Here is a 19,233-nt window from a genome sequence, read left to right on the forward strand (position 1 = left end):
GAAATAAAAATAAATATTTTAAAATTCCAATTTTTTTTAAAAAAATTTGGCAAAATTTAAAAAAAAAAGTTTTGAAAATTTTTTAATTCAAAAATTTTTTTTTTGAAATTTTTTTTTTTTTGACCTCATTGGAAACAAATTTTTAAAAATAGTTTCGTTTGGATAACTGTCAAAAAATTTTTAAAAATAATTTTTTTGAAAAAAATTTTAAAGATTAAAAGTTATGTTAAAACTCATGTTAAATTTTTTTAAAGAATTTTGGGAAATTTCTTGAAAAAATATGAAAAAGACCAAAATCGATCAATTTTGATGAAATTTTTAACTTTTTTTTTTATTTTGCCCCATTGGATTTTCGACTTTTAAAATGGGGCATAAACAAAAAAAAAAAAAAAATTTTAATTTAATTTAAAAAATAAAAAAAAAAAAATAAGTCTGAAATCAAATTTGACGAAAAAAAAATTTTTTGGGACAAGAACTTCAACATAAATTTGTAGCGGCCTAAAATAAAAAAATATTTTTTTTAATACACTCGACATTCATCAGAATTTTATTTGTTTTAAAAACAGTCAGTTAGAAAAATGATAAAAGGGCGTCTCTTACATAGTAAGTAAATCCTAATTCAGTTAACATTTAAAAAAATTCAATAAAATTAATTTAAAGGGACAGACAAAGAATTTGGCACTAAAATGTGATTTCAACATTGTTGGAAGCATTTGACACTAAAATTACACATAATTAAGTCTCTTTAAATTGCGAGTATTTTTGTTTGAGATATTTGCCCTCGCACTACTCACTACTTACTGCACGAAATCTATCTTCTACTAAATGTCTAAAATAACGTGTGATTGTTCATTTAAATTGCTGCTCGGTAAATAATACTTAAGATTCTAGTCATTAAGAGTTGTCTTGTTGCTGGATAATGAGTTTGTTCTTTTGTCGCGTTACTTTTGTGGAATTTGGCAATGTGTTGCATGTGTTGTTTAGCTGCTTGAGATTCTGCTGCGGTATGACGGAGGATATCATGCCTTGTTGCGATGCCAACTTTTTCTTTTCGCTGCTGCTTTGGTAACGCGTAAGAACTTGGAATTTGGCCAGAAATTTGTTCTTGCTTTCTCGTTCCTTTTCCTTCATCTTTTCCAGCGGCTTGTATTTGGAGGACGAGAAATGCGCAATTGCCTCGGGTTTGTGATGCTTGATGGCGGGATGTTTGAACATTTCCATGGAATCATCGACATATTGTCGACGCGGATCGTATAAATCGAGTTCACCGTGTTGCGGCATCGGGACGACGTCGTTGTTGATGGTGCTGTAACTGGAACTGGCACACGATTCGTTCGCGAAATGTTTCAGCATGAGATTTAACTTTGTTTCGTGCTGTCTTTGGAGTAAAATTATGTTCTTTTCGCCTTCGAAGCGTGCTTGACGGATTGTGTGTTTGAGTTGTTTCTCTTGCCAAATCCATTGTTCGCGTTGTCTTTCGAGCTCGATCAATTGTATTTCCAAATTTCGACTGGATTCCTTCAAATCGATCACTTTTTGGAAATATTTGTAGAGCAAAGTCCGCATTTCGTCGTTTGACAAGCGATTTAAACGTGAAATCAACAATTGTTCACCTTTTTCACGTTGAATGCTCTCGTCAATGTCGACACTTTTCCTGCCACAAATCGATTCATTTTTAAGTTCAATTGCTACATCGATGGCTTCAATTGCTTCACCGCATTCCAATCTCTTGCGTTCCTCATCATACGAAAGAGACTTTTGTCTTTTCAATTTTTCATCCAAAAGACATCTTTGCTTCATCAAATGCTCTTTTGTCTTTCGTAAATTTCCTATTTCATGACGTAATGAATCAGCTTGGTCCGAATCGACTTGTTTTAAGTTTTCGTTCTTTGCTTTTAGGATGAGATCCAAATTTTGTATGCGATCGTTGATGTTTCGGATTTTATTTTTGCCATCAGAAACTGTCATATATCCCGATTTTGTGTCTTTTCCATGTTTATTTTCTAATTCCTTCTCCAACGTGTCATGCATTTTCTTTTCAGCCTTCAAATTTTTCTGCAATCTTTCATAATCGACTTTTGATTCGTGCAACGATTGTTTTACTTTTTTGATTTTTTGAGTCGACTCGCTGGCAATCGATTGCATTGAAGTCATGTCACGCAGTTTAATCTCTAATTGGGTCGTTTCGAGTTTCAATCTGTCGATTTCCGATTTGTGCTTTGAACTTGTAACGGCACGAGCGAGTTGTTTCTTTGCTTTTTCGTATTCTGCCTCGAGTTTTGCTTTTTTCTTGTTGAAACGATTTTTGGCGGTTGTTCGGGTGTCTTTGTTCTTTGTAAGTTCAGAAATTAATTTTTCTTTGAGCTTGATTGTTTGTTCGACTTCGGATATTTGGTTTTTGAGCGCTTCAATGTTCGTTTGGCAATTTTTTAAATTGTTCTCGACAGAGGCATGCGATTTTGATTTGTGTTTGGGACGTTCGTCGCTGGAGGATTTAGTTAAGGAATTCAACATGGCAAGATGACTGTTGCTGATTTCAGATCCTGGTTGCAAACTGCGACGTCGTTGTCGACTGTAATTAGGCTCGACGATCTAAAAAAAAAGGAGAGACATTTTTAATTTAAATATTTAATAAAAAATAAATCAAAAAATTCAAAAAATCAAAAAAAAAATTTACTTTATTTTTTTTAGAAAATTTGGATTTTTTTTTAAAAATTATATTTTATGTTTTTTTAACTTAAATTTCTGCTAAAAAAATAATTTTTTATGTTTTCAAAAAAAAAATTAAACCTAATTTTTTGAGTTTCATTTAAAGCAATTTCACTTAAAAAATACTTACAATTTGTTTATCGGCTTTAAAACTATCACAACTATCCAACGTTGACTGCGGATGTGATTTTAAATAGTCACGATAGCCTTCTTCGACCAAATTATCTGTCTCACTTTGGAACTTGACAATCAATTTTTCAATCACATCGTCAATATCTCCCATTTTTTGACACACCTCACTATCGCTGTCGATTTCACTTGTATTTCCGCCGACATTTTCTTCCTCACATTCGTCAATTTCCTCAATGGGACCCAAACTTCGCGTTTCTTGCGGTACATCTTCCATTTCGTTCACATTAATGCACTCATCACATTCCGCTTTCAAATACAACCACTCTTCAATTTGCTGCATTTCTTCAGGTTTCAGGCCTTCAACGTTGCTCGTGTGAATAATTCGATTAAAAAGTCCCTCGGCATTTTGCAGCAACTTCATCCACTGATTCATGGCAAATTGTTGACTTTCGGTGACATTTTCATTGTTATTCCGGAAATCATTTTCACTCAAACTCGGCTGGTACAAATTATCAATTGGCACATTGTTGTCCGTATACGCGTTCATGTACACAAAATTCAGAACCATCTGGACTTTTGTCATAAATTCGAGATTGAACGTCGTTTCGACGATATCTTCTTCGGTGGGCGACACACAAAGGAGGAAAACGGTTTGAGCACGTCCTCCAAAGGAGTCTTTCAGCAATGCCGGCAACGCGGATTGATTGTAAATGTTATCCGTAACGAATGTGGGATCCGTTAACGATAAAATGAACTGTTCCAATGCTTGTAGACTAAAATTCCGAGGTACACTAATGTTTTGATTCAGCTCGTTTGGCACAAATCTCCGATCTGACGCAGATAAATCACAAAAACTCAAAGTTGATAATTTATGTTGGTTCACTCCGTCGGCTGTGATCCATTGTTGTTCCAGAATCAACGTAAAAATATTGTGATTGTCTCCGTTTCGCGTCGCCATCCCCAATTGGATCCAATCGAAGCATTCTTTAACGGATTTACATTGAACGAGACCCAAATTATTGAGCAAATCTATTACTTGTTCGTCTTCTTCCGTAATTTCGGTCCAACTGATACTAATTTGGTACGTCCTTTCGCTCCTTTTCATCAAATGATGAAATAATTCTCGGATAAATCGTTGACATAACCCATAATCGGCTTCGTTATACAAACAATCCAGCCCAGGACCGTAAATAGTATAAGATTTTCCGGTGTTTTTCTGTCCGTAACTCACAATCGAGACATCGAACCCTTCCAGAAAGGACGGCATGTAAGCAGCCAGCATCCGACAATAGACATCTTCCTGGTCAGACTCCTCGGGGAAGGCAAAACTGCAGGGAAAAGTCTTTCCCGCAACTTGCACACCGGCTAAAATCATGTTGTTTGTCTCGGCATAGTTATCAGTTGTGGGATATTGTACCGTATGCACAGCTGATACCTCGTTATTGTTGTCGTTTCTCTGTACGCGTACAGCTGCGACGACACTTGTTTCCATTTTCTCCTCTTTATTCGCGGTTTTCAGTCTTAAATTCCTTCATAAGTTGGTTAATTGTGTTCTTGAGTATTGTGGCGTGCGTTGCAAAATGTCTTTGCTCACAGTTTTCTTCGGTAAAATTGATTTTTATTGCGTTTGCGTCTCCATATTTGATTTTGTGCTACGTACAAATGTGGTGCGAATTTTTATTTTGCTCTCATGTCCCAACTAATGCATTCCCGTGACAAATTTCACTTTCCTCGCATGCATTAAATGTTCAATTTTATTTTTAACACATTTTTGAGCAATTTTTGTGCATTTTTCCCGGAGTAATTTGCAATTTTCTTCACTGTTTTTCTCAACTTGTTGAATTTCTGATAATTTTTTGTGAGGAGTAGGCAATTGTGAATCAGCTGATGTCTGAGACCCAATGTGAAACTCAAAAAACCTCGATTCCCAGAGCGTTTTGTCATTTTTCTGTCAAAAGTGGAAAATGAAAAAAGTTCACTTTTTAGATTTTCGCTCGTGTCAAAATTGTGAGTTGCAAATGGATTTGTTTTTAAATGCGATCCTGTTTATCGTCGGTCGTGCGTATTTTAATTAAATTCTGTGGAAATTCGGGCGATTTTTCCCTCAAATTCGGGTAAAACGTGTGTCTAACGGTCGTATGTGTCGTTTTCCGTGAGAATTTCACGTAAGTTGTGCCATTTTAGTCATAAAAATGCAAATATTTTGATGACTCAAGTTGGTCCCACATTAAAATCAATAAAATTTGTTTTCGGGAAATTCATAAAGAAAATGTGACAAAAATCCCCCAAAACAATTCCGAAAATACAAATAAACTCCTTTTACGTTCCGTAAAATACGAAAAACGGGACTCTTGGGGGTTTAAGTGCTGAAAAATGTTTTTTGAAAATTTTCCTTTGTACTTATCCTGTTTTATCCTTTTTCACTTGCAGTTTTCCACAGGATCCGATTTGCATCACAGAAAGCCCCCTTCGGAAAGGGCGGCCTCGCGTTCCCTCGTCACCGAATCTAGCAGAAAATCATCACTTCGTCGCATCCAGCTTGGATTTAATTCACCAAAATAATATCTCAACGAGTGCATAAGAGAGTATTAGAAGAAAAATAAATATTTTAATCAAAGCATACACACGGAGCAGCGACAAAAATCATAAAATTACGTGTGTTGGTGTAGTAAATAAATTTATTATATGTGTGTAAAGTGTTTGTAATCTCACATAGAATTTGAGAAATATCATATTCAAAGTGTTCGTGTATTAAAAAAAATTAAAATATTAAAATTAAGGCGACTAAGATCTTCAGTGATAACGAAAATCTAGATAAAAGATAAAAAGAAATTAAGAAGAAGAGAGAAAAAAAAATAAAAATTAAGAAAGCAGAGCAAAACAAAGTCGCCAAAATGAAGTGTTTTATAATATATTGGATGTGGACGGTAATTTTTATATTACCGGGCCTCATTGATAATTCAATTGGTAAGTGTCGTGTTATTTATTTTATTCCATCTCGACGACAACAACACAAGTGATTACTCTATTATTAGTATAATGGTCGTGTACGCTACTAGATTAGAATTTAAAATTATGTAAAATGTCAAGTGCGTTATGCATACTAACGACACAGGCCTCCCACCTATGGCTTGAATATAATCTGTAACAAGATACTGCTTCGAGCGAGACTTGAACAAAAAAAATTGTTGTGCAAAAGAAACAAAACAAATATGGTCCTATTAGACAAAGGAAATTCAAAAAGTGCAAAAAGGAAATGAAGAACTTGTTAAAGATTCATAAATTCACGTCTGCAGTTATGATGTACAAGGCAAGATTGCAGGTACCGAAAGTATTGTGGACAGAAGAAAAATACAATCCAGAAACAGCTGCACGGCAGCTGCATTTTGTACAATCAAATAAAGATCTTTTTTTTATGTATTAACTGGGCATTAACCGTGTGTGTCTATGGAGTCTAATACATGTACTTGCCATATGTTGAAAAGTTTTGGATGTACAGAGAGGTTTGGTTTAATGACACCTGTCCATGAAAATTTGAAGAAGGAGTTTTTGGCAATGTTTTTGGTGATTATGGTTAATTAGGACCTATTCAAAAGTGATTTATTACTTTTTTAAAGAGAGTTTTGAAGAGAATTTTTAGATTTTCGGAAATAAATTAATTTTTGAGTGAAAATTTATGTGTTTGAGAAGTTCTAAAAATTAAAATTTATCGAAAACATGATAAATTTATTTTTACTTTAAATTTTTTAAGAAATTTTCAGTAGATTTATCTAATATCGAGTACCTAAAATGTTCAAAACTTCAAATTTTAGTGCTTTTTGACCTAATTTTTTTCTGAAAAAATTCAAAATTTCTTTTAAAATCAGTTCAATGTACATACAATATTTTCATACATTTTACAAAATTTTAGCAAAAAATTATCGATTTCGTAAAGAAAAATATTTATCCGTTATAATTTATTTAATTGATGTGTAAAACTTTTAATAAAAATATTCAAAATCTTAAGAAATTTTATAGAAAATTTTACAAAATGATCAAAAGGTCTATAAAATCGAAAATATTTTTGATTTCTGTATCGACTTCATATAAAATAATTTAAAAAACTCTCAATTTTTTTTATTTTATCTCTAAGAATTCACAATAAAAAGTAAATTCTAAGACCATCTTAAGGCTTTTTCAATCATTTTTAGAGATGAATTTAACCTTTGATTCAAAAAAATCTTTTTTGAAAAATTTTCAAAAAGACAAAAATCCATTTTTTAAAAATAATTTTCACAAAAATTTAAAAAAAAATTTCAAATCACTCTAAAAATTTAATTTTTTCAATTTTTACGTTCATCATAAACTTAATAAATTATCTTTAAGCCTGTTCAAAATATTCGTATAATTTAAAATTTGATTTTCTAACTTTTTAGTATGAATAAACCAATTTAATTTAAAATCTTGAATTATATTTCAATTTAAAGCTTAAAAAGCATAAAAATTCAATTAAAAAAAAATAAAAATTCATGATCGAAAATATGTATCACTTTTCATTGAACTCACCTGTACTTACCACTTACCACAACTTTGTACATATGAATATAAATATTTTTGCGCCACACAGTTTACATTTTGCATTTCTACTTCAAAAAAAAAATTATATATATATTCATAATATACAGATCAAACTTGTTGATTGAACTACTTTACGAAAAAACGGAATCCAGACCGTAAACATCTTACTTCTGCTTCGTTCTTTTTTTTCATATTAATAATTTTTCGTAAGCACGTAAAATGCTAATAACTTGCATCTTCTATAAAAATGACATCATTTTCACGGAATATCTTCATAGTAAATTCATCACTTGACACACACCTCTCATAAATTTATTGCTATTCCACTGGAGATTCCTACCTAATATTTAATTTCGACGAATCCATCACTGCAAAAAAAAACATGACGTTTCGTAACTCACGCCATTCATTCATTCACGAAAAATAAAAATACGAACCGCGTATCGTTTCGTATCATAGTATTATCGAAATATTATACCCATTATTAATTAATTTGTTTCTCCACGCAAATTGTCGTGAACATGTGTGTGTGTGGGTCATTAATATGCAATAATAATCTCGCTTTATACGGGTTCAACACTTCCATTCGTATTTTTAATCAATTGCGTAGGCCACGTTTTTTTTTAGTGGAGAAGAAGATTTTCGATGATAAGAAGGAATGTTAATCGTGAGAATTTCGAGTTCAACAAATTTTAAGTGAATATTTGAAATAATTTTTCAAGTTCACATGGAAGCACATAATTACAATCATTGTCTAGGCTAGGAAGTAATTAATGTTTAAAATAGAAGCAGAGCATAAAAATAGAAATGTCTCGGTTTTTTTCGAAGTGAATGTGATAAGACAATTAGCGTTGTATATAATTACAATCACGCAAGAATGTTGTCGGATGTCTCTGAAAAAAACGCACTTTAGTTGAGTTCATGTGTGAAGTTGAATGAAATTTCGCTCTACGGACGAAAAACGGGTGAAATTGATACCATAAGGAGTCAAATTGAGCCCTTAAGTGAACTTTTTGATACCTTAATGGATTAATTTTACTCATAAAGGAATCAATTTGACCCCTTAAGAGGCTAATTTGACAGTTTAAGAGGTTAAATTGAGGTCTTAAGTCTACTAGTTAAGCTTTAATCGCTCAATTTAACCTCTTAATTGATCAAATTAGCCTCTAAAGGGGTCAGATTGATTCTTTAATGAGTTAAATTAATTCCTCAAAAGTTCATTATTCACTGTAAGGGTCAATTTTGACTCCAAAAGTGTCAATTTCACCCGTTTTTCATCCATAGGGCATTAAACGATAAGCGTTTCTTTTGATTAAAACCGATCTTCTCACGTTATGTGATTATGATTTTTATTTCGGAATGCGGAATAACCCTCTGTTATCGCTATAAACGTTATTAAAATATCATTTTCTTTTCCGTTTTAGGTGTAGTTGCCGTCAACAGCAACGAAGCTGACTTAAAAGGACCCGTTTTTACCAAAGAACCACTCAACCGTATTGACTTTTCGAACTCTACTGGCGCCGTCGTCGAATGTCGTGCAAGCGGAAATCCCCCGCCGGAGATCATTTGGATACGTTCGGATAGCGGCACCGCCGTCGGAGACGTACCCGGATTACGTCAAGTACTCTCCAATGGCAATTTGGTGTTCCCACCGTTCCGCGCCGAGGATTATCGTCAGGAAGTTCACGCTCAAGTTTACGCATGCATGGCAAAGAATAGCATTGGTTCCATCATTTCGCGCGACGTTCATGTCAGAGCTGGTAAGGCAAAGTGTTTCGAAAAAATTTTTTTGATACCCCCTTTTGAAGTGTAAAAAATAGACAATGTTCTCTTTGAATTTAATTAGGTCGACGACGATGAGTCATGCAAAAAGAATATTAAGCTGTTTCGAATTTATTTTTTAACTTTTTGTATATTGCCGGCTTGAAAATTTAAAAAAAAAATAAAAATTTCATGAAAAATTATCGTCTTTTTGAAATTTTTCTTAAAATTATTAAATAAATAATTGTATAAAATTAAAAATTAAATTTATTAAAATTAATTAGATTTTTTTGTACCAAAAAAAGTATTTTTCGACCATTGATGTTCTTCTCTAAAAAATATTTTTCTTAAAATTATTTTTCAAAATTTTTTAAAAACTATTTTCCATGAAATTTCTTTTTGAATATTTAAATTAAAAATTTCTAAAATTAATTTCGGAAATATTAATGAATTTCAAAAATATTAATACACAAAAAAATTTGTTTGCTTCCTCATTCAAAAAAGAAAAATAAATAATTAAAAATAAAATAAATAAAATAAAATAAATAAAATTGAAAAAAATTAAAAAAAGTTAAATAAAAAAGTTTAATAAAAGTTTAAAAATAAATTTGCAACAGCCTCATTCAAAAAACTGTAACACTTTCATCAGAATCGGGCCAACGTATGGCTGCACCTTGTTCAATATTATGAAAGAAAAGAAAATTTTTACGCATCTTTCTAAAAATATCGAACACAGCAAAACAATAGAACGCGATATTTGCCCTATTTGCCGCTAATTTTATGAATAGCGAGACCTATTATTACTGCCATTATACTAATCTCTTATGCATAATCGATTTCCTGGTATTCGAAATGAGATGTAGATCAATAACAATAATACTAATGAATGAAAAGAACCGTATGTCGAGTATTTATTGAAGAAATATTAAACGAGGGAATATTTAGGTCACATCTTTTCAACTAAAATTTGATAAAAAAAATCCATTTTCATATCAAACTGGATACAAATTTGACAGTTGAAGGACAACATACGCGATGTATTAAATGAATCTTTTATAAAATCGCGAAATTACGTAATGTGAACAATTTTTTGTTTGTTTCATAAAATGACTGCAAGTGTGACAAACAATAATTTATTCATCATAAAAAGTAGTTTTTTGTTCTATAGATTGTTCACGATTGCGTTTTTTTACGTTGTAACGTAATAAATTCTACTCGCGCCCTTCTATAAAAACACAAATCGGACTCGGCTTACCCTACATTTGTCTATTTTTTACATTTAATAATATTCAATTTACTTTACAGCGATCATTCAGTACTACGATACCGATGTAATTAAAGAGTTTGCCATTCGTGGCAATTCGGTTGTCATGAAGTGTCAGATCCCCTCGTTCGTTCAAGATTTTGTCACTGTTGTCTCGTGGCACACCGACCAGAATGAAACTTTCTATCCTGGCCGTGAAATTGGTGTGAACTTGGTTTCTTGTCTTTCTCTTTAACTTTCCCTCTTCCTCACATTGAACTTCCTCCATCGTCTCCTCGTCGCGTTTCAATGACTCACAAAAAAAAAAAAGTTCGTGTACCCCTTCTTAATATCTCCGTTATTTAACCGAGTGCTACTGTGTACTACGAAAATTTCATTGTCACACATTTCATGCATGGGAAGAAAAATAAACACATTAGTAGTACGGTTCATTCTGAAAAATTTTTCACGATGCACAGTGGCAGTAGTAGTACTACGATCCTCAATGAAAACTCCCTCGTAATACACGACATATGCCATATTTTGTTCCATTTTTCCCTCCGATTCACGTTGTTTCAATGTGCGAGACAAGAGATAACGGTCAGTTTTGTGCGCCGACTCACATCCATTTCACTTTCATTCGTCTTCTTGAAACGTAAACCTCCACTCGATTTCACCCCACCCGCTAAATATACACAAATGCTCTTTGCGAACCGGCAAAAATAACAAAACAAAACAATTTTTTTTATTTCTGCAACAGTTGTAACGCAATACTACGAAGCAGACGTAAACAAAGAGCACGTTATTCGCGGCAATTCGGCGATACTAAAATGTCTAATTCCGTCTTTCGTTGCCGACTTTGTCGAAGTTGTCTCTTGGCATACCGATCAAGATGAGACATTTACTCCCAAAACGAACTATGGTTTGTCCCTTATGCAAAAATTATTAATTTTAATTCCTTTTTTTCCTTTCTCGTCCCTTTTTCGACTTGTTACGGTCATAAATAGCGGTTGTTCAGTACTACGACATTGATATCCCCAAAGAATTTGCCATTCGAGGCAATGCTGCGATCATGAAATGTCAAATTCCCTCCTTTGTTGCGGATTTCGTGAATGTTATCTCGTGGCATACAGACCAAGATGAGACTTTTACGCCGGGAACGAACACTGGTTTGTCGTTAAAACAATTTACTTGTTGCAAAATCGCTCCCTTTCCATCCCGTTCAATCACATAAAACCCTAATCCTCTTGTAAACACGACGTGCTTTATCTGAGATTTGACTTTTGATCGATGTTTTTGTAGTTGTCTCGCAGCATTATGACACGGATGGTAGTAAGGAATACGTAATTAGGGGAAATTCGGCCATTATTAAATGCCAAATTCCGTCATTTGTGGCGGATTTTGTGTCAGTTGTGTCGTGGCATACGGACCAGGATGAAACGTTTTATGCCGATAATAAATATGGTTTGTTCCGTTTGTCTCGCTGAAAGTCATAAAAAATCCTCAATTCCCATCAAAAATTCCTTTATTCGATGAAAAATTATGAATTTCCTGTTTATTTTCGTTTAGCCGTTGCTCAACATTATGACACAGATGTTCACAAAGTTTATGTGATTCGTGGAAATTCTGCCATTTTAAAGTGCGAAGTTCCGTCGTACATTGCGGATTTTGTGTCGGTTATTTCGTGGCATACTGATCAAGATGAGACTTTTTATCCAGATGACAAATATGGTTCGTCGAATGTGTGAAAAATAGTTCCTTTTCCTTATATCATATCCAATTTCCTGATCCAAATCGAATCCAAATTGAGTTTTATCGAAAATGGCAAGTCCATGAAATAGTAAATTTTTGATAAAAAATTAATTTTGAATTATTTTAATGGATTTTTTGAATTATTTTAATGGATTTTTTGATCACTTTTTATAAAAAAATTTAATTCCTCATAAAAAATCATAATTTTAGATTTTCCTCATAAAAAAATAATAATTTTTGATTTAATAAATTTTTTAAAATTTTTTTAATTTTTAAAAATTTTAAATTTTTCAAAAATAACGTACAGAGGTTTTTAAAAGATTTTTTAAATGAAAAAATAGAAATTTTTTTTTTTAAAAAAATAAAACTTTTTTTTAAAAAAAAATAATTTTTTTAAAAAAAAAATTATTAAATAATTTTTGTATCAATTTCAACACAAAATATTAAAAATTTTTTTTTTTTTCAAAAATTTCGTATTTTAGTATTAAAAAAAATTAATATTTAAAAATTTTTTAAAAATTAAAAATTTTTTAAAAAAAAGTTAAAAAATTTTTATATAATTTAATTTTTTATAATAATTTATTTTTTTTAATAATTTAAAATTTTTAATTAGGTAAATATTTTAGTTAAAATTCATAAAAAAAAATCCTTAAAAATGTTTAAAATTTGAATTTTTATCAAAATTTTTCAATGGACTTACCCGATCCACTTGATTGATAGATCGCCCATTACTCATAAAAATCACGTCCCTCGAGTTCCATATAATAACTTCCGAAAAAGGCATCACGATTCTTGGCTGAACAAGACCATTGTTTCATTTCTTTCCATCGTTCCATGCGATATTTATAAAGTTATCAAATACAATCAGACACAGAACCGCGCAACGTGAAAGAATATATTTTATTATTATTAATTTGATTATCATTGTTTGCATTTGGCTACGATGTGTTCCGACTACGACGACAAAAACACGTCAGACACTCTTTCATTTTATTTATTGTGATATTTTATTCTCTGTCTGTCTCTCTGTGTTCTCGTTCCGTAGTCGTGCAGCAAAATTATGATTCCGAGGTGAACAACGTCTATGTCATTCGCAAAAATTCTGCGATACTCAAGTGCTCGATTCCGTCATTTGTTGCGGATTTTGTAACGGTCGTGTCATGGCATGACGATGAAGGTGGCAATTATTACATGGATGCCGCAAAAGGTTTTAAAAATAATTTAGAACATAAAAAAACCACCAAACTTCCTATCAATCGATCTCCTGACCTTTGACACGATGATTTCATTTGCTTTTTTTTTGCTCGTCACAGTCGTTACGCAGTTCTACGAAGCCGAAGTTTTGTCTGAATACGTGATTCGAGGTAATGCGGCAGTGCTAAAGTGTAACATTCCCAGTTTTGTGGCGGATTTTGTGCGCGTTGAGGCTTGGTTAGGCGATGACGGATCAGTTTATAATGTGACGCGAAATAATTTTGGTATTTACTACAAGAAATTTTAAAAAAATCTTCCTCGCATCCAACAAATTTTTAATTTTCACCAAAATTCCTTTTTAATTTACGAAAAAAACTTTTGTTTTTACAGTCGTTAGTCAGTATTATCTGAGCGAAGCAGAGAACGAATACGTAATTCGTGGCAATTCTGTCATTTTGAAATGCAAAATCCCGTCTTTTGTTGCGGATTTTGTCACGGTCGAAGCTTGGCTCGATGAAGACGGAAATGAATTTAATAATTCCATCAACGGCGATATCAGTTAGAACAAATTTTTAATATTTTTTGTTAGTTTAAGACATCCTCTTCCCTCCAATTTCTCCCATTTGATGATTTTTTTCGTTCAGTTGTCATTCAGGTCTATGAGGCAGAAGCTGATAACGAGTACGTCATTCGAGGCAATTCAGCGATCATGAAATGCGAAATTCCCTCGTTCGTTGCCGACTTTGTCTTTGTCGATTCTTGGGAAGATTCCGAAGGGAAAACATACCTTTACAATAATATGAGCTACGCAGGTAGTCGTCCTCATCGGAATTTAATTTTGATGTCTATTAACGTAATTCCGACTACTCCCCCTCACTTGAACGTGCGATTTTGTTAAATCAATTCATGTCAACATACTTTTATTTTATTTATTTACCTACAAAAAAAAAACTTTATGTTAAGTTATTTTCACACCATGTACAATAATTTTTCATTTTTTTTCTATTATTAATTGAACTTTCAAGTTGTCCATCAATTTTACGAAGTTCGCGTGATCGATGAATTCGTATTGCGTGGTAACTCAGTCATTCTAAAGTGTTTATTACCGTCATTCGTTACCGAGTTTGTTGAGGTAGAGGCATGGATTACCAGCGAAGACGAAGAATTTAAAGCGAACGATAATAATTTGGGTACTTTTTATGCAAAAATAACAAAATTTCACAAAATTCCTTACATCAACATCCTTTTTCCATTAATTTCGATCGATTTTTACCGTTAAATTCACTTTTTTTCTAGTTGTCAATCAGTACTTTGAGGCTCAAGTTTACGATGTTTTCGTGATTCGCGGTAATTCGGCAATTTTCAAGTGTCAAATACCTTCCTTCGTTACGGATCACGTTGAAATTGTCTCCTGGCAAGATACGGAAGGCGGACTTTATAATGCGACGTCAAGCGGAGAGTTGAATAGCGGTACCCATTTTCATCAAATAAGGCTTTTTCCAAGAGATTTCCTTAAAAATCCTTCAAAAATCCCGTTTCTCATGCCTTTTGTGTTTTTTTTTTCAGTTGTCGCCCAAACGTATTCCGTTAGTATAATGGACGAGCATGTTTTGCGCGGAAATACTGCAATTCTCAAATGTCACATTCCCAGTTTCGTGTCTGATTTTGTGGCGGTCGATGCGTGGATAGATGATGAAGGAGCCGAATATTATCCAAATATGCAATTCGGTACGGTTTTTGTTAAGTTTCCTTTTCCGATCCGTTCCTAAAAAAAAAAAAAAAAAGTTAGGAGGTGTCTTGAAAATTTAAATTCGTGTTAGGGCCCATTCCCGTTTCGAGTTTTTATTCATAAATCAAAATTTCTTGAGTTTTGTTCAGTTCTGTTCAATTAAAGTTCAGTTTAGTTCGTGGTCCAATCCTAAAAAATCCTTAAATTTCCTTAAACCAAAAAATCCATGGGCAGCTCCTTGCCTACCTTTTCCCTAAAAATCCTCCTTCACCTAGAATTAAGGTAAAAATATTTATTAGCTGCTCTTTTTAATTAAAAAAAAATATTAAAAATTATTTGCAGATGTTTTTTTTAACTTAAAGATCAAAATTTGTACTTGAATAATTTATTTTTATAGTGAAAGAGCAGGTTTTAAATATAAAATATTTGGTTCTGTTTACAAGATGAAATTTTTCAGATAAATTTGTATCGTCTGACACACATCCGAGTAAGAAATCTGTGTGTGTGATCCGAAAAGTATTTTTAATAACTATCATAAAACTGTTAAATTCATGAACATATGAAAGTTTTATCTTGTAAACAAAACATTTACTGTAGTTTTATTTTTTAATGTACTTTTGAAGTGATGAATTTGATAATTTTTTATAATAAAAAAATATTAAAAAGAATCATTTTCAGTAAATCAATAAAATACTGAGCTTAAACTTGTTAAAAATCAATAAAAACTGAAAATTTGTTAAATGTCAATTTAAAAAATGACAATTATAAAATTTGAAAATCGCTTTTCGGCTAATTCAATCATTTTTTATTGCTTTATTTCAATTTTATTTATTAAAATAATTAATTTACATATATTAAGAAATTTAAATTAAATGTCGTAAATTTCTTCAAAAGTACATTTTCACACAAAAGTTGACGAGTCAAATATTAAACATTTAAAAAATTTTTCTCAACATTTTTTTCAAAAACGAATATTGAACTTTAACTCCCCAATATTTGACTTGTCATCTCCATTTTTTTAATAAAACATTTTAGAATGCTTGTAAGAAAACAAAGAAAACATTCATTTATCATCATTTTCGGAACTAATTTGTACTGTTGACAGTTTTTGTTTAACTTCTTGTTTTCTTACAAACTTTCTAAGAGCAAAACTTGTTGAAATATTGAAATATGTGATACTGACTCCTCCGAGAAAAATATTCAAAAATAGTTCATTCATAAATTTTTGTACTACGCGATTTGACGATAGACGAAAAAGAAAAAAAAATGAATAAAATCAATCATCGACACCAGCATACGAAATATATTCAATGTAGATGAATTTTTACAGAGAAGACGAATGATTTGTTATTACAATAAATCGTTCTTTTTGTTCAACCGACGCACTCGTCATCTATTATTGCTGCGATCAAGTGAATAATTAAGCTTCTGTTTGTCTAATAAACCGAAAAAAAATAAAAATACACAGAGATAAATATAAAACATTGAAGAAGTTCTTATTACCGATCTCGACGTAGGCATTGCGTATATGAAGTTATTTATGAGTCAAAAAAATTGACCTTTTCATTTTGTTTTAACAGCAGCGGTTAACCAGTAATGTTTTCGTGGTTCGATTAAAATCTTTTTATTTTTTTCATTAATTTTTAGAGCAGTCGTATCACATTTCATATTACAACAGTTTTTAGTTTTAATTAAAATGCATGAGTTAATTATAGTTTTTTTTTCATTAAGTGCACCTATTAATACTGTTTTTCTCTTTTTTCCCACTCTTTTTAATCAAAATGATTAAAAAAACACATTAGACGGTAAATACTTGGTTTTGCCATCTGGTGAGTTGCACATCAAGGAAGTTGGCCCGGAAGACGGTTACAAGAGCTACCAATGTCGTACCAAGCATCGTTTGACTGGCGAAACTCGTTTAAGCGCCACCAAAGGTCGTCTCGTCATCACAGGTAAGTCATTTCTGTGGAGATTTATTTATTTAACTTTGAAAATTTTTCAATGCAGCAAATTGTTAGCAGATGTCTTAACATTGATTCTTGTTAATATTTTTTTAAGAAAAACGAAAAAATATTGAAACAATAAACAGAAGTAGCGCTGCTATCAATTTGCTCGTAACTTTTGTGAAAAAATCTTGTATTTTAATTGCGAATTCCGTCTCGGAAATGTTTATATAATAAAATTGTAGTAAAACCGGCAAATGTTGTCGGCAATAAATTTTACGTCATCATGTGATTCCCGAGTAAAAACATGATTCACACGCAATTTATACAAGATTTTTTTTTCAAAAGATGAAGACTGATGTGCAAATCCGTCGTCTTTTAATTTTTCTTAACATTTAAAAAATTAACGTTAATTTAAAAATGACGAAAGATTTGCACAACAAGTGAAATAAATCTGAAATAATCATGTCGTTAAGTAAAACGTCGAAGATAACTGTCACATAATTTTAATCTTTAAAAAAAATATTTTCCCTCTGAAATTTAAAGTCCGGTGCATTCGTTAAGCAACAATATCAAGAATTCAAGAAATGTCGTTTATTTTTGTTCTAATTTTATTGTTATGTTGATGATTATTATTATGATAATTGTAATGAAAAAAATTCGTGCGTCAAAAATTTCGAAGAAAAAATATTAATCTTACATTATTTTGGCACTCCTACCTTTTGTTATTACATATTAAGATATACTGTCATTAGGTAGGACCATAAAAGACGCGCCTAATTGTTAAATATCTCTTAAAAATAATTCCCGTCTAACAAATTCTTAACCCCCAGAATGGGAAGTGACATGGATATAATAAGAAAATGATGATTAAACAAAAAACAAATTGTGAAATATTACGAGAGACGTGAGACTTGATGCCAGAACAATAATTTGTATCAATAAAACACCACACTTTGTTACCATTGTTACGGTTACGTCTCATCATCATACAAAAAATATATCTTTTTAAAAAAAAAATATATATGAACAGGCATGCGACAAAAAAATAACAATAAAAAGTTTCTATCTTGATATATGTTTAAAGCGGTTATTGTGATAAATAAGACAGTTTACGTGATTATTTCAAATTTATTTCAGACAATCCGCTTCTGATGCCAATGATAATAATAAATGCATTAATAAAGTAATAAATTTTACATTGCACTAAATAAATATGTTAAACGTAAAAATAAACAAATTCTAATTCATTCGCGTCACTAAAGAGAATAATCAGGAATTTGAATAAGAATTTGTAGGAAAAAAAGTTTGTTTCTAAGAAAAAAATTCTTATGACGAAATGACATGTGAATCAGCGAATTAATTAGGCAACAAAAAGATCGTTAACGGTCATGAACGTTTCTCAAACACTTTAAAATACACAACATAGTACGATTTTTATTGCATGTTGATTCGTTTGGTACTACAATTCCATATGTTTAAACTTCGTTTTTTGTAAGTTAAAGGCTGTTTCAAATTTATTTTAAATTTTTTGTCTCAAAAATATTTTTCGGAATGAAAGAGGACAAAATAATAAAAGTTTTTATACCTATTATCATTTTTCATAAATAAAAAAATAAATTAAATTAAAAAAAATTAATTATAAATATTTTATTTTAATTTTATTAAATAATAATTAATTAATTTATTTATTATTTATTAAAATAAATTTATTAATTTAATTTAAATAATATTTTTATTTTAAAAATTAATTAAATTTTAATTTTAAAAAACAAATTAATTGAAGGATTTAAATAAAATATAAATTAAATTAAATGATAAAAATAAATATTATAAAAAAATAAATACCTAAATATAAAACAAAAAATTATATAAAATGAATATAAAAAAAATTGTCGATAATTTTTTTTATATTTTTTCTTTTTCTACTTTAAAAATATGCTTGAAAAAAAATATTCATGTAAAAAATTATTCATCTTATTCTAAAAATTCAACAAACTCATAATAAATTCACGATTTAAAAATTTTTATAAATAAAATTAAAAAAAACAGTGAGAAAAAAAATTAAAATTAAATAATATTTTAATATTTTTTAATAATAAAATTAATATTTTTTAATTAAAAATTAAAATTATGAGAAAATCTTAATAAATTATATATATTTTTTAAATATATTAATTTTTTGAAATTTCGGCTTTTAATTTTGCAGACAA

The 19,233-nt window shown here is 30.8% G+C and overlaps 2 protein-coding genes across 2 annotated transcripts in view; one reads left to right on the forward strand and one right to left on the reverse strand.

Annotated features, from left to right (window-relative positions):
* Positions 1-535: 535 nt before the first annotated feature.
* Positions 536-4,655, reverse strand: LOC134827705 (kinesin-like protein costa). The gene is made up of 2 exons (XM_063840470.1): positions 2,840-4,655; positions 536-2,592 (listed from the first exon to the last, which is right to left on the reverse strand). Exons 1-2 carry the CDS (start codon positions 4,331-4,333, stop codon positions 895-897), a joined length of 3,192 nt encoding a protein of 1,063 aa, XP_063696540.1. The 5' UTR covers positions 4,334-4,655; the 3' UTR covers positions 536-894.
* A 216-nt stretch (positions 4,656-4,871) lies between these two features.
* Positions 4,872-19,233, forward strand: part of LOC134827704 (cell adhesion molecule Dscam1) — a 52,392-nt gene continuing 38,030 nt past the window's right edge. Inside the window, exons 1-5 of the mRNA XM_063840469.1 lie at positions 4,872-5,006; positions 5,272-5,808; positions 8,823-9,158; positions 10,465-10,626; positions 16,880-17,029. Of these exons, the coding sequence (XP_063696539.1) occupies positions 5,736-5,808; positions 8,823-9,158; positions 10,465-10,626; positions 16,880-17,029 (721 nt within the window). The 5' untranslated portion in view covers positions 4,872-5,006; positions 5,272-5,735. The remainder of the gene's footprint in view (positions 5,007-5,271; positions 5,809-8,822; positions 9,159-10,464; positions 10,627-16,879; positions 17,030-19,233) is intronic.

Source organism: Culicoides brevitarsis, chromosome 1, assembly GCF_036172545.1.
Source record: "Culicoides brevitarsis isolate CSIRO-B50_1 chromosome 1, AGI_CSIRO_Cbre_v1, whole genome shotgun sequence".
Lineage (NCBI taxonomy): Eukaryota > Metazoa > Arthropoda > Insecta > Diptera > Ceratopogonidae > Culicoides > Culicoides brevitarsis.

Bases quoted from the DNA above. Each gene is read 5' to 3' on its own strand.
- LOC134827705 (XM_063840470.1), bottom strand. From the start codon at position 4,333: ATGGAAACAAGTGTCGTCGCAGCTGTACGCGTACAGAGAAACGACAAC. The intron at 2,593-2,839 runs GTAAGTATTTTT...CTTTTTTTTTAG, and splicing joins TTAAAGCCGATAAACAAATT to ATCGTCGAGCCTAATTACAG.